The 11,431-nt window shown below is 43.3% G+C and overlaps 1 protein-coding gene and 1 non-coding gene across 2 annotated transcripts; one reads left to right on the top strand and one right to left on the bottom strand.

The window, feature by feature from the left end:
- Positions 1-7,489, bottom strand: prdm9 (PR domain containing 9). Its single transcript, XM_008301533.1, has 7 exons — positions 7,410-7,489; positions 6,953-7,060; positions 6,773-6,865; positions 5,784-6,061; positions 5,609-5,676; positions 3,818-4,008; positions 1-3,726 (listed from the first exon to the last, which is right to left on the bottom strand). The coding sequence occupies exons 2-7, from the start codon at positions 7,047-7,049 to the stop codon at positions 1,751-1,753; spliced, it is 2,703 nt and encodes a 900-aa protein (XP_008299755.1). The 5' UTR covers positions 7,050-7,060; positions 7,410-7,489; the 3' UTR covers positions 1-1,750.
- Positions 7,490-7,805: 316 nt separating this feature from the next.
- trnag-ccc (transfer RNA glycine (anticodon CCC)) lies at positions 7,806-7,876 on the top strand. Its single transcript has one exon. It is a non-coding gene; the product is annotated as a tRNA-Gly (tRNA).
- The last annotated feature ends 3,555 nt before the right edge of the window (positions 7,877-11,431 follow it).

Genomic DNA, 11,431 nt, shown 5'->3' with positions numbered 1-11,431 from the left:
TTTTTTTTTCTCCATTACATATAACTGTAGAACTTCACCAGATGAAGGCGTGTTGTTGTACTTGCGAGGAACTTGCAGGGTATCTCTTGTCTCCAACTCGAGCTCGGTTTCTGGTCGCATTCTGTTTGTGTCCTCAGGCTTCGTATTTTGGCCACTTTAACCCTTTTTAACCGTGTTTTTCTGTTAACATTTAGGAGAAGAACAGTTTTTAAATCATCACAAACACAGACTCTACCGTTGAGCTCTCGATGTGCTGTTCCTTTTTATTTGTTTTTTTTCATTTTCAATATTTTAATCCCTTAATTTGTGGTTTTGTGACAGACCAGGCTGTTGCTTTTAATTGCCAAAAAAAACAAAATCCTTTCTTTCTTTCGCCTAAATTTGTGACCTTTTGTTTGTTTTGTTCTTTTTCTGAGTTTGTACAGATGTGATACTGTGTGGTTTAACAATCAGTTTGGTTTGTAAAAAATTTTAATGTGTATAACATTTAACATAATATAAACTAATGAGACTGAGGGTTGTTGTATATTTTGCGCGATGGAGACGTGTAAATTGGACAGAGATTGCACTGAAGAAGACCTCGAACGTGGTGCTTCACTGGAACGAATTCAAACGGGAACAAGTCGGAGGTTGTCTTGTACAAACGGTTAACCCAACCTTCATAGGGATCTTGTCACATAACCTTGAGAACCACCTGCTGCCTACCTTTCAGAAGTGTTTGTGTATTTTTTACACATTAAGGACTCGATAAAGAGCGAACCTATCCTCTGGTTTCAACCCCTCACTTCTTTCAAAAAAACAAAACGAAAAAAAAAAAGGACCACGGAAACAAGCCTCCACAACTGCTGTGCCACAAATGACAATGGATCTCTTTTTCTTTTCTTTTTTTTTTTTCTCTTTTCTCCCCCCTTCAAGTGGATGTTGTCAAGGAATATGTGTAACTGGTTATTAGTTAGGACTACTGATATAAGAAACATTACTGGACTGGGATGCTGAAGAAGCCGTTACCAGCAGCAAAAGTTTTAAATTTAAGAAGCTTGTCTCTAACCAGCAGCTGCACTTGACACCGCTGTGTGTAGCACATGGAAAACACTGCCAGGTTTATACCTGTTTCAGTTTACGCACAGTTTCAAAAATTGAGTCTACTTGTGTCAACTGTCATACCAGTATGTTTGTATAGTTCAGGTCAGACTGAAATATTTTAATTTTACTTAATATTTATAATATAGTCAAAGGTGGAAATATGAGCTAACAACAAGGACAAAAACTGACAAAAGCAATGCAAAAAGTAACGTCCAATAGACAAAGTTATACTGTGTCGTTTAAAAAAAAAAAACAGTAGTAGATCTGGATGACTACAAAATTTACTGAATTGAAAAAACAAAAAAAAAAAAAACAGGCATGGTTATGAGTATTTTCATAATATTAAGGCTTGTACAGTGCACATGCTTTGCATTGTATGTTTTGTGGAATAAATGGTCAACAGTGAAGAGCAAGTTGGTGGTTTTTATTTTTGAAAGCAAGCGGACACTGAGACAAGAAGCGTTTCTTTGTGTTTTTTTTTTTTTCTTGCAAAATCTCAAATGAATGCTCTGTATTCAAATAACGTAAATCTGTATTATTTGGATATTAAATGCTTGGTTTTAAATAATGATAAATGTGCAAGAAATTGGAATATTCTCTGAGCAGTCATGACGTTTTTAGTGCAAATCAATGGCAGCGATTGAAGCTCTTTCCCGGTGTTTTCCAATCACATGTGCATCTTCTGATGGTGTCTCCTGAGATGATAGCTGCGGGAGAAGCTCTTCCCGCACTGTGTGCACTTGAACATTTTCTGTCCCAGGTGGAGCATCTGGTGAGCTTTGAGGCTCTGCGGACGGCTGAAGCTTTTGCTGCACTCGGGGCAGCTGTAGGGTCTCACCCCCGTGTGCTTCCTCTCGTGTCGCTTCAGGTCTCCCGACTGCCGGAAGCTCTCCCCGCAGTGGGTGCACAGGTAGGGTTTCTCTCCGGTGTGAGTCCTGAGGTGCACGTTGAGCTGGCCGATGTACGAGAAGCTCTTGCTGCAGTGGGTGCAGCTGTACGGTTTCTCGCCCGTGTGAACGCGCTGGTGCTGCTTCAGGCCGTAGTGGTTGGTGAAGCCCTTCCCGCAGTCGGTGCACAAGTACAGAACCTTCACCTGCCTGAAGCACGTGTGAGATTTGAAAGCTTTGGTGTCGGCGCAGCTTTTTCCACATTGCGGACATGTGTATTCTTTCTGCCCCTCCTCTTCCTCTAGCTGGTCCATTAAGCTGTCTGAATCGCAGTGTGACAGGAACTCGACAGGGTGGTGCCTCTTGATGTGTTTAATAAGGTAGCTCTTCACGGTGAAGGAGAACTGGCAGAACGAACACGGGAAAAGCTCCGACGTGCAGTGATACTTCATGCACGTGTTGCTTTTCTGATGCTGTTTGAGGTTTCCGGATGTCGTGAAGGTTTTACCGCAGCGGTCGCAGCTGTAAGATTTTGCCTTCGCGTGCACCATCTGCTCATGTCTTTTCAGGAAGCCGGATTTGCTAAAAGTCGCCCTGCACTGTCCACACTTGTGCTGTTTTAAAGTGCACTTGTGCGCTTTGAGATCTTCTGGGTTTCCGTACGTTTGCTTACAGCGATTGCAGCTGAACCATTTGTATTTCGTGAGTTTGCCAGTTTTCCCAGCGGGTGCCTCTGGTTCGGCTGAGCTCCTCTCAGCAGGAGCGGGATTCGCTGCCTTTCGTTTCGGTGCGATGAGCTTGGTTATGGCAGAAAGTTTAGATCTCGCTCCGAGCCGCTGAGGCCTCTGAGTGGGAAGGCTTTGGATTGATTCTTCTTGATTCCCAACTGCGGTGTCTTCTGAGTGATGCTCGTTTATGTGCTGCTGAAGGCTTTCCACGGAAGAAAACGCTAGCGAACATTCGGCACAGCTGAAGGGCATCGTGTTGGCCGAGTCCTCTGGATCCTCGCTTATTACCCCTGTTCTCTTATTCTGTTTCTGATGACGCTGCAGATGCCTGGTCAAGTCGTTGTACTGGCCAAAGCATTTCTGACACACAGTGCAGACGTACGGACGTAACCTCTCGTGGACCGTCACTTTGTGCTTTTTCAGGGACGCTTCATTCGTGAAGCTTTTACCGCAGTCTGAGCAGCTACACTGGCCGATTTCTGCCTCATCTGCAGAGGCATTTGCAGTTTCAGTTACATCCACAGCTTCTTGTTGATTCTCATTTATGCTCAGCTCTTCTGTTTCCTCAGATGCCGCTGGATCTGCAGCATGAAAAAGTTCCGACCTCGGTGTCGCGCTCTCTCCTTTGTCGAGGAGTTTGCTCTCATCAGGAGTTTGTATCACAGCTTGCTTCCTGTGAACGAGCTGGTGTCTGATTAAGCCAGATGCCTGGCTGAAGCTTCGCCTGCAGTGTGGGCAGCAGTAGGGGCGTCTGTTGGAGTGGACGCAAAGCTTGTGCCTCCTGAGGTGAGGTATTTGCTTGAAACTCTTCCCGCAATCGTCACACGTTTTGGCATCTACGGAATCAACAGACAACACCACCAAGGATGCCGCAGAGTGACCTGAGTCAGCACCGGGGGCGTGATCTTCGGCTGCTTTGGGCTGAGCGTGGAAGTATTCTGTGTGTCGCTGGAGGAAGGCCTCTGTAGTGAAGGACAGCTGGCAGTGGGAGCACAGGAAGATCTGAGATGTCGCAGAGATGTTGTTCTCTGCATTTTGGAGGAAGAGATGGAAAATAATATCAACATAGCTAGAAAGAAAACAGCAGATTTTTAGTTGAAACTAGCAAAGTAAAGGTACCTGTTGCATTCAGCTTCAAAAACCACATCTGGGTCCAAGCTTCACTAAACTGGTTGAGAAGTCTGTTGCTGGGCCACACCATGAGCTCATCTCCGGTATGTATGGTGCGACAGCAGTGAAAAAGGATGCTGCCTTTGTACTGGACCGCCAGCAAGTTTGTTTCGTCTTTATTGCGAGCGCAGTTGACGTACCTGTGTCAGAATAACGAAAGGAGCAAAATGTTTTGTGAGATATGAAAGCAGAAATTCAGAGGAAAAAGTCAGGATTTTAAGCAGCGTTCGTTAAAGCGATTTTCTTTTTTCCACAACTCGTCACATTTTGTCACATTAAGGAGTCATCGACGCCTGCATGTAACAGTAGGAGGTGGTGAGTCTGAGTGGCTGTGATTTAGAATCTGGGCTTTTTAACTAGTCACTTTGCAATTCACCATTTTTTCATTGTGATGAATTATTATCCGAGTTCCGCAAACTCCAGCCTGTCAGGACATTGAGTTCTTACTTTTCCTAACTACAGAGACAGCTTTTGTGGCAGGGCCAGACTTCACTCAAGACTTCACTGCCGCATCGAGGCTTGTGCAGATCTCATTTAGGACGTCAAAGTCAGGACTGTGTGAGACTGATAACAGTTCCTTTTTGTTACACACAGCAGCTTTAGTTCCAGCAGCAGCAGCATGTTCTGGCTCTGGTGCCAACAGGAGAAATGGTTACAGATCCGATTCAGCTTGACAAAAATGCAAACTGTGCACTGAGAGTTCTCTTTTATGTTTGCAAACTTCTAATCAGTTCTCTCCCACCTCTTACTTACTTACTCATTTATGTGGCACCATAAAAATAGCATTGATTAATATTAGACAAAGTGACTGATGCCAGCTGATTCTTGTCTATTAGTTTCTGTTACGGACAAGAAATTATACTTCAATATTAAATGGCCAATACGAGCTGTGTTATCTCTTTATATGTGACAAAAAAACTTTACAGTACTGTGATGTAACAACACTCCACAAATGAACCTATTTCTCCTTTTCTGTTTCTGCAGGATCATAACTATAAAGTTGTGGTCCATCATATGCATATGAATGTATATTTTTGACCTCTTCAGGGTCAAAACTGCTATTAGGATCCATATTTGTTCAGGTAAACTACACCGAGCCTCGCTGCTAACGCACCAAGCTGTGTTTTTTGAGGCATGCATAAAACAAAAACTACTGTTAATGTTAGTGTCCACATATTTTTTCAGTAATATAGTTTCTGCTTTTTTTCCCCTACACATGAATTCACTGGAGCTGCCAACCTGCAAGTTAATCTTTAACATCTGCAGTATGAAGTGAAATACAACAAGTTTAATTTAAAAAACACAAATTTCAGAAGTGCAAAACACTGAATTTCTGACAAAGAAAATCGTGGATTATACCACACCTGCCTGCTTACTCAAACACTGCCCGCTGAGCGAAAGCTATCGCTGAACGTTTGTTTGCACAGACGGCATTTCAGCCACATTTTTTACTTCTCTGTCGCATACGAATCTGACGGAACACACAAGCTTCTGCTATAATCAATACAGCTGTATACACAAGCTGAACGACAGTCTGTTTTACTTCAGTCGTTGTGTTTTGGGCTCTGATGGCTGTCAGTGCTGTGTAGACACCAAAGCTGCAACTGCTGCTCTGCTATCATGCTGCTTTCACTGAACAGCCTGCGTCAGTTTCTCAATAACCAACACCCCAGACGTACAATTTAAATAAATTCTGTCACTGAAACACTAAACTAAAGTCCAAGTTGTAAAATTCAATACCTCATCCAGTTTGAGTGGGTTTCTTTGGCAGCGTCGATGTACTCATACTCATCTTTTCCCTTGTAAATCTGCAGAAAATTAGCATATCAAGAGACAATTCACACACGATAACCTAAACAAGGAGCTCAAAGTTGGGACTTAATGACATTTCGCAGATTTCAGTATCCAAGCTCACCTCCCAGGAGAAGTCACTCGCCATGGCATTTTCCCTTGTTGTCATTTCTCCCTCACACGGTCCAAAATGCATCCCAGGAGACACTATCGGTCCGTGATTTATGACCCCGACCCCAGCACAGGGAATACTGGATCTGCCTATCATCAGGCCGTAGGGTAAAGTGAGGAGGGCCCTCTGCGGGACGCCAATGCTCGTTGGAAAGTCAATAATAAAAGACGGGCCATTAATGTTTTCAGGGTCACTCTGGTCCTGGAAGAGAGTCAGACACTCCTCACAGTCTAGAAAAAGGAGGAAACAGAAGAAATCAGTGACTATTCTTATGGGTTAAACCCTATGTAATCTTACACGCTACTGAAATATCGGCTATTAGGTCTCCTTGATTGAAATAATTAGTAATAACTGTTGTCTATTGACTTCTTAGAGAACTAATTGTGGACATTCAAGTGCCTGGCTACAACCTTGCCAGTAGTTCAGTGTCAACTCAGAAAAATCTAATCAATCAGACCCTGCATTTGAAATAATAATCATAACAATACTAATGACAATTATCTTTCTTTTATAGAGCAATTTTCAAAAATTCAAGGTCTTTTCGGAGAAGCAAAATAAAAAATACAGACATAAAATGGTTGGAAATTAGAGGACAGATAAAAGCACAACATGATGTATGAAAGGTAAAAATGTTATTGAAAGAAATGAAAGACAGATCAAAAGAAATTAAAGGGACAGAGTTGTCAGTGGGGTTTCGTTTTCAGCTGAGCCCCAGGGAGACACATCAGACCTCCAAAGTACGTCCCTGTGCAAAAAGTACTACAAGTTTGGAAATATAACTGCGAGAGAAGCAGTGAAGGGCCTTGGAAGTAATTGGTAAAATCTTAAAAGCTTCCTAAATCATATTGGAGATGCTACAGTTAGCACAGTAGTTGTTGGTCCACCTAATAAACATGCAGCTCAGGATAATACCAGAAGAAGAAAGACAGTGTTTAGCTTACAGAAGCCATTTTCACTCTCTGGATTGTCTCCATGTCCCACAGTGTCCAGCAGCTTCTGGATTGGCGTTTCTGCTGCCTCTAAAACCGGTAACACTACAACAACAACACAGACACTAGTTTAGAAGCTGCTTGAAAACACGCCTGTGGTTTAAATGTCGGTGTAGTTTGTGATTCTGTCACCTGCAGGGCTGCTGTTTTCACTGGGGAGGCACTCCTCCGTTACAACAACCTCCTCGGTTGTCTCGACCCACTCCACACCGTTGCTCCTGGCCGACATGAGTAGAAACTCTGCGGACAGTCGGTGGAAATGATAAATCTCAGCTGCTCACACAAACACAAATTAAGCAGCGCTGCAACAGCAGACAGGCAGCTAACGTTAGCATGCTAACCTAGCTTGCTAATGATGGAAAGAGCAACCAGGTTAGCCGGCTAACATTTGAGCTATCCTTCATAAAGATATGGTTGTGATTTAATTAAGGAGAAAGACTGCTGTAGAGTTAGTTTGTCATGACTAGCAACGCTGCTTTATTAAATGTAGCTGTCGTAGCACAATTAGCACCTAAAGACTGGCATTAAAATTCAAAACACTGCACCTCCAGATCACACTTTCTAAATGAATGTATTTTAAGTGTTGTACCTCGTCGACTCTCAACGGCTGTTATCCTCGGAAAGCTAGCTTACTTGTGTTTGAAACTATAAGGTTTTTTTTTTTAGCAGTTAGCATATAAAGCTGATAAAAACCCCAGAAACTAAACAATCTCACAGAGAAGACGTCCCCCCGGAAGTAAATATACTGCCTTTCAGAATAACAGTAGGCACTTCTGTTCTTTTCGAAATAAAAGCGGTAACGGTCAGAGAGTTTATTGTAACGCAACGTCAAATTGGTTTCTATGCTACTACAGCATTTCTAGCATTCTCGAATCCCCAAATACTGAAACAAAAAATCTAAAAGTACATAATTACTATAACAAGACCAAGCGGTTATGAATATCACCTAATAATATAAAGATATCCGATGACCACAAACGCAACGGCGCCGCTGGTGTAGTGGTATCATGCAAGATTCCCATTCTTGCGACCCGGGTTCGATTCCCGGGCGGCGCACGTGTTTTTGTCTTTTCATATGGAATTTACACAAAATGAAACAGAGTAAGTCTCCCTTGCAGCAATTCCCACTGTGCATACACATAAATAATCAAATAAATACAGCAAATGGAACACTGTTATGCTACATAATGTGAATATGTAAAAGGTGCCTGTGTTTATTGAACAGTCCGGTTTTAAAGCTCAGAGTTGAGCAAACGGATGGCCTGAGGGAAGAAACTCTTCCTCATTCTCTCAGTGGCAGTCTTTAGGCAATGATAGCGTCGGCCTGACGGCAGCAGGGAGAAGAGAGAGTCTCCAGGATGGCTAGGCTGCTTCAGGATCCTCACAGCCCTTGACCTGCAACGTTGGGTGTAAATGTCCTGCAGGTTGGGGAGGGTGGATCTGATAGTCCACTCAACTGAACGGACCACCCTCCTCAGGACCAAGAAGTCCTGCTTGGCGCAGCAGCCCATTCAGGTGGTGATGCTCCCACACAGGATGCTCTCAGTGGTTCAGGTGTAAAAGTTCCTGAGCACTGTGAGTGGGAGCCTGAAGTCCCCCAGGCGTCCGAGGCAGAAGAGATGCTGTCCGCCCTACCCCACAGTGGCCTTCATGTGAGGTGACCAAGACAGGTCCTGTGTGATTGTCACATCTAGATATTTAAAACTGTCCACTCTTTCCACCTCAGACCCACCTACGCGGAGTGGATGGAAGACCCTCTGCTGTTTCCTGCAGAAATCCACAATCACTTCCTTAGTTTTGCTGACATTCAGCAGGAGATTATTCTCCTAGCACCAGTTCTCCAGGTGGATGACCTCCGTCCTGTAGGCCTGCTCGTTTTTGTGGGAGATGAGCCCCACAATGGCCGTGTCGTCAGCAAACTTTATTATGATGTTACTGTCTGATGTGGGCTGCAGGGTGGCGCAGTTGGTAGCACTGTTGCCTCGCAGCAAGAAGGTTGCCGGTTCGCACCGGAATCTTTCTGCGTGGAGTTTGCATGTTCTCCCCGTGCAGCGTGGGTTCTCTCCGGGTTCTCCGGCTTCCTCCCACAAGGTCCAAAAACATGTTGAGGTTAACTGGTGATTCTAAATTGTCCGTAGGTGTGAATGTGAGTGTGCTTGGTTGTCTGTCTCTAAGTGTGGCCCTGTGATAGACTGGTGACCTGTCCAGGGTGTCCCCTGCCTTCACCCTAAGTAGGCTGGGATAGGCTCCAGCCCCCCATGACCCTAGTGAGGATTAAGCGGTGTATAGATAATGGATGGATGGATGTCTGATGTGGATATACAGTCATGTGTGTACAGAGAGCACAGCAGAGGGCTCAGCACGCAGCCCTGAGGAGATCCAGTGTTGAGGGTGAGGGGGGATGATGTGTGGCTACCCACGTGTATCATCTGTTGTCTGCTGGTGAGGAAGCTGTGGATCCACCTGCACAGGGAGGTGTTCAGTCCGAGGTGGCACAGCTCTTAAAAGAAGTGCTGTTTACAAACCTCAATACTAAAGTATATATATTGTTCAATAAAAGCATAAGAATCTATTGTTAATTCAGTGTAGGATGATAAATAAATGAATTTATCTACGTGGAAGTATTAAAACATGTTGCATGACTTTAAATTGCCAATCCTAACCAAATGTGTTGAGTTATTGCAATATTTAATGTTCGGCACAGTAGTAGAAACAGTGATAGTAAGTAAAGCAGGTCATGGTATGGATATGACAGAAACCTTAGAGAGTGTGCAAAAGTAAGAAAACAACACTGACCTGTGACACAAGAACAGTGAGGCCTTCAGTCTGGAAAGTATTCAGGAAACTGCCAATCGAATGAATGCATGGTTGCAAGATAAAAATTCAAATTTATTTCTTTAGATAAACCTTTTAATCTTGATAATTACATCAACTTAATGTTTTGTGTGATTCAAACAGAAAATGTGTATTGATTTATATAATTTATTGAATTTCCCTTCTGGGATAAATAAAGTATTTTTCATTTCATAAAATAAAATAAAAATTAAAGTTTTAATAAAGTAATTAAATTGGCTTGATAACATAATTTTTCTCCACCTTGAGTTAAGGATTATGAGTCCTAAAAAAACTTGTGTTTATGCTAACAGTTATGAAATATTTGGTCATTTAGAAAACCACTGACTGCAGAAGAAATGTTAATATTACTAACTCAGTATTGCTGGACCATACTTTCATTAGAATTTGTCATAAATCCAAAAAGATTCATGCAAACAATAAAATATCTAAATATTTTAAAACAAGCTATTTACTCAGCTACATGTTGGTGGTTATTATTGAACCTAAACCTTGTTTTTAGTGTGTAATCATTTTGTCAGTCGCATTTTCCACCTTACTGTCCCTCCAGTGTTGAAAGGAAACCTTCGTTCCTGCGTCAACAGCATCCATCCCCAGCTACAGCGTGGAACCTGTTGCCTGGCAACCTGCTGAATGAGGTCTGTATGTTTGTCGGTGTTAAAAAGGCATCAACTGTTGCCTGGCAACAACGTAGCCAACTTGAAGCGCCACTAGCTATGTATAGCATCGACATGGAGTCCGTTAAAGTTAGTAAACGTGTCTCAGCGTGTGAATTCAACTGTAAAACGTGGGAGGAATGTGTCAACCAGTGCGGGATGTGTCCTTCTTGCGTCTTTGCTCCAAGAGCTCCTGGTTGCGCTCAGAGTTTGTGGAAAGTGTCCGACGAATTCAAGAGGAAATTCCTGGTGAAGTTGGTTTTACGCTGCAATAACGTCCATGTGTGGGAAAGCATCCAAAGCGCGCTGTGCGTGACATCGTGGACTTACGGCAGATCGAGACGCCCAACTCCACCTCTGGATCACCCTTCCAGCTGTTCACACCGAGAGGTGGACGGGAAACCAGTGGATATGAGTGCAATCTGGGACTGGTTCAACAGCAGTCCACACTGGATGAAGTCCAACTACCTGTGCCGGATATTCACACTGTGTGACGCAGAACTTTTACGCATGATCTTCAACTTAACCAGCGTGCTTCTGGTCAGACACAAACGAGGATTTCTGCAGTTTAATGGTGAGATTACAACGAAAATTGAGTTAGAACAACGTCACTTCTTTGCAATATCCCCCTGTGTGAATTATAAATTATGCAAGCTCACCTCAGAGCTGTATTGAGTTGCACTGCGACGCCCAGTGCCACCGCTAGAGGAGGCCAGAGGAGAGGAGGCAGATACATACATTGAGGCTTTTTTTTTTTTTGAAGTCTTTGGGCTAAACCATCAGTCTGTTTACTTTTTGGAGATGACTTTCACTTGTGAAGTGATTTAATGACTAAAAGATCTTTACTTTGTGGTAGGATTGCCATCAGGGGATCAGAGTTTACATATTGACCCTAGTCCAAGGCCCAGGGGGCATCAAGGCAAAGCTCTAAGGTCAAAGGTTGAGCTGAAACTGAAAACAAGAACCACAAGTGGCTGAGGGGCCCAATTTGGAAAGTTCTGTCTGTTCATCCATGATTTCTTACCACTGGCCTGCTCAGAACTTTACTTAAGCATTTTTATTTTATTTATGTCATGTCATTTTTGTCAAAAAAGGTCACGTT

This window comes from Stegastes partitus, unplaced genomic scaffold, assembly GCF_000690725.1.
Source record: "Stegastes partitus isolate 25-593 unplaced genomic scaffold, Stegastes_partitus-1.0.2 Scaffold1684, whole genome shotgun sequence".
Taxonomy (NCBI): Eukaryota; Metazoa; Chordata; class Actinopteri; family Pomacentridae; genus Stegastes; species Stegastes partitus.
This window is presented reverse-complemented; position numbering and strand designations above follow the sequence as displayed.

What these genes read in the sequence shown, in the direction of transcription:
- prdm9 (XM_008301533.1), bottom strand. Translation starts at nt 7,049, where the DNA reads ATGTCGGCCAGGAGCAACGGTGTGGAGTGGGTCGAGACAACCGAGGAG. An exon ending in TGAAAACAGCAGCCCTGCAG is followed by an intron (nt 6,866 to 6,952) that starts GTGACAGAATCA and finishes TTGTTGTTGTAG; the next exon opens with TGTTACCGGTTTTAGAGGCA. An exon ending in TTTGAAGCTGAATGCAACAG is followed by an intron (nt 3,727 to 3,817) that starts GTACCTTTACTT and finishes TCCAAAATGCAG; the next exon opens with AGAACAACATCTCTGCGACA.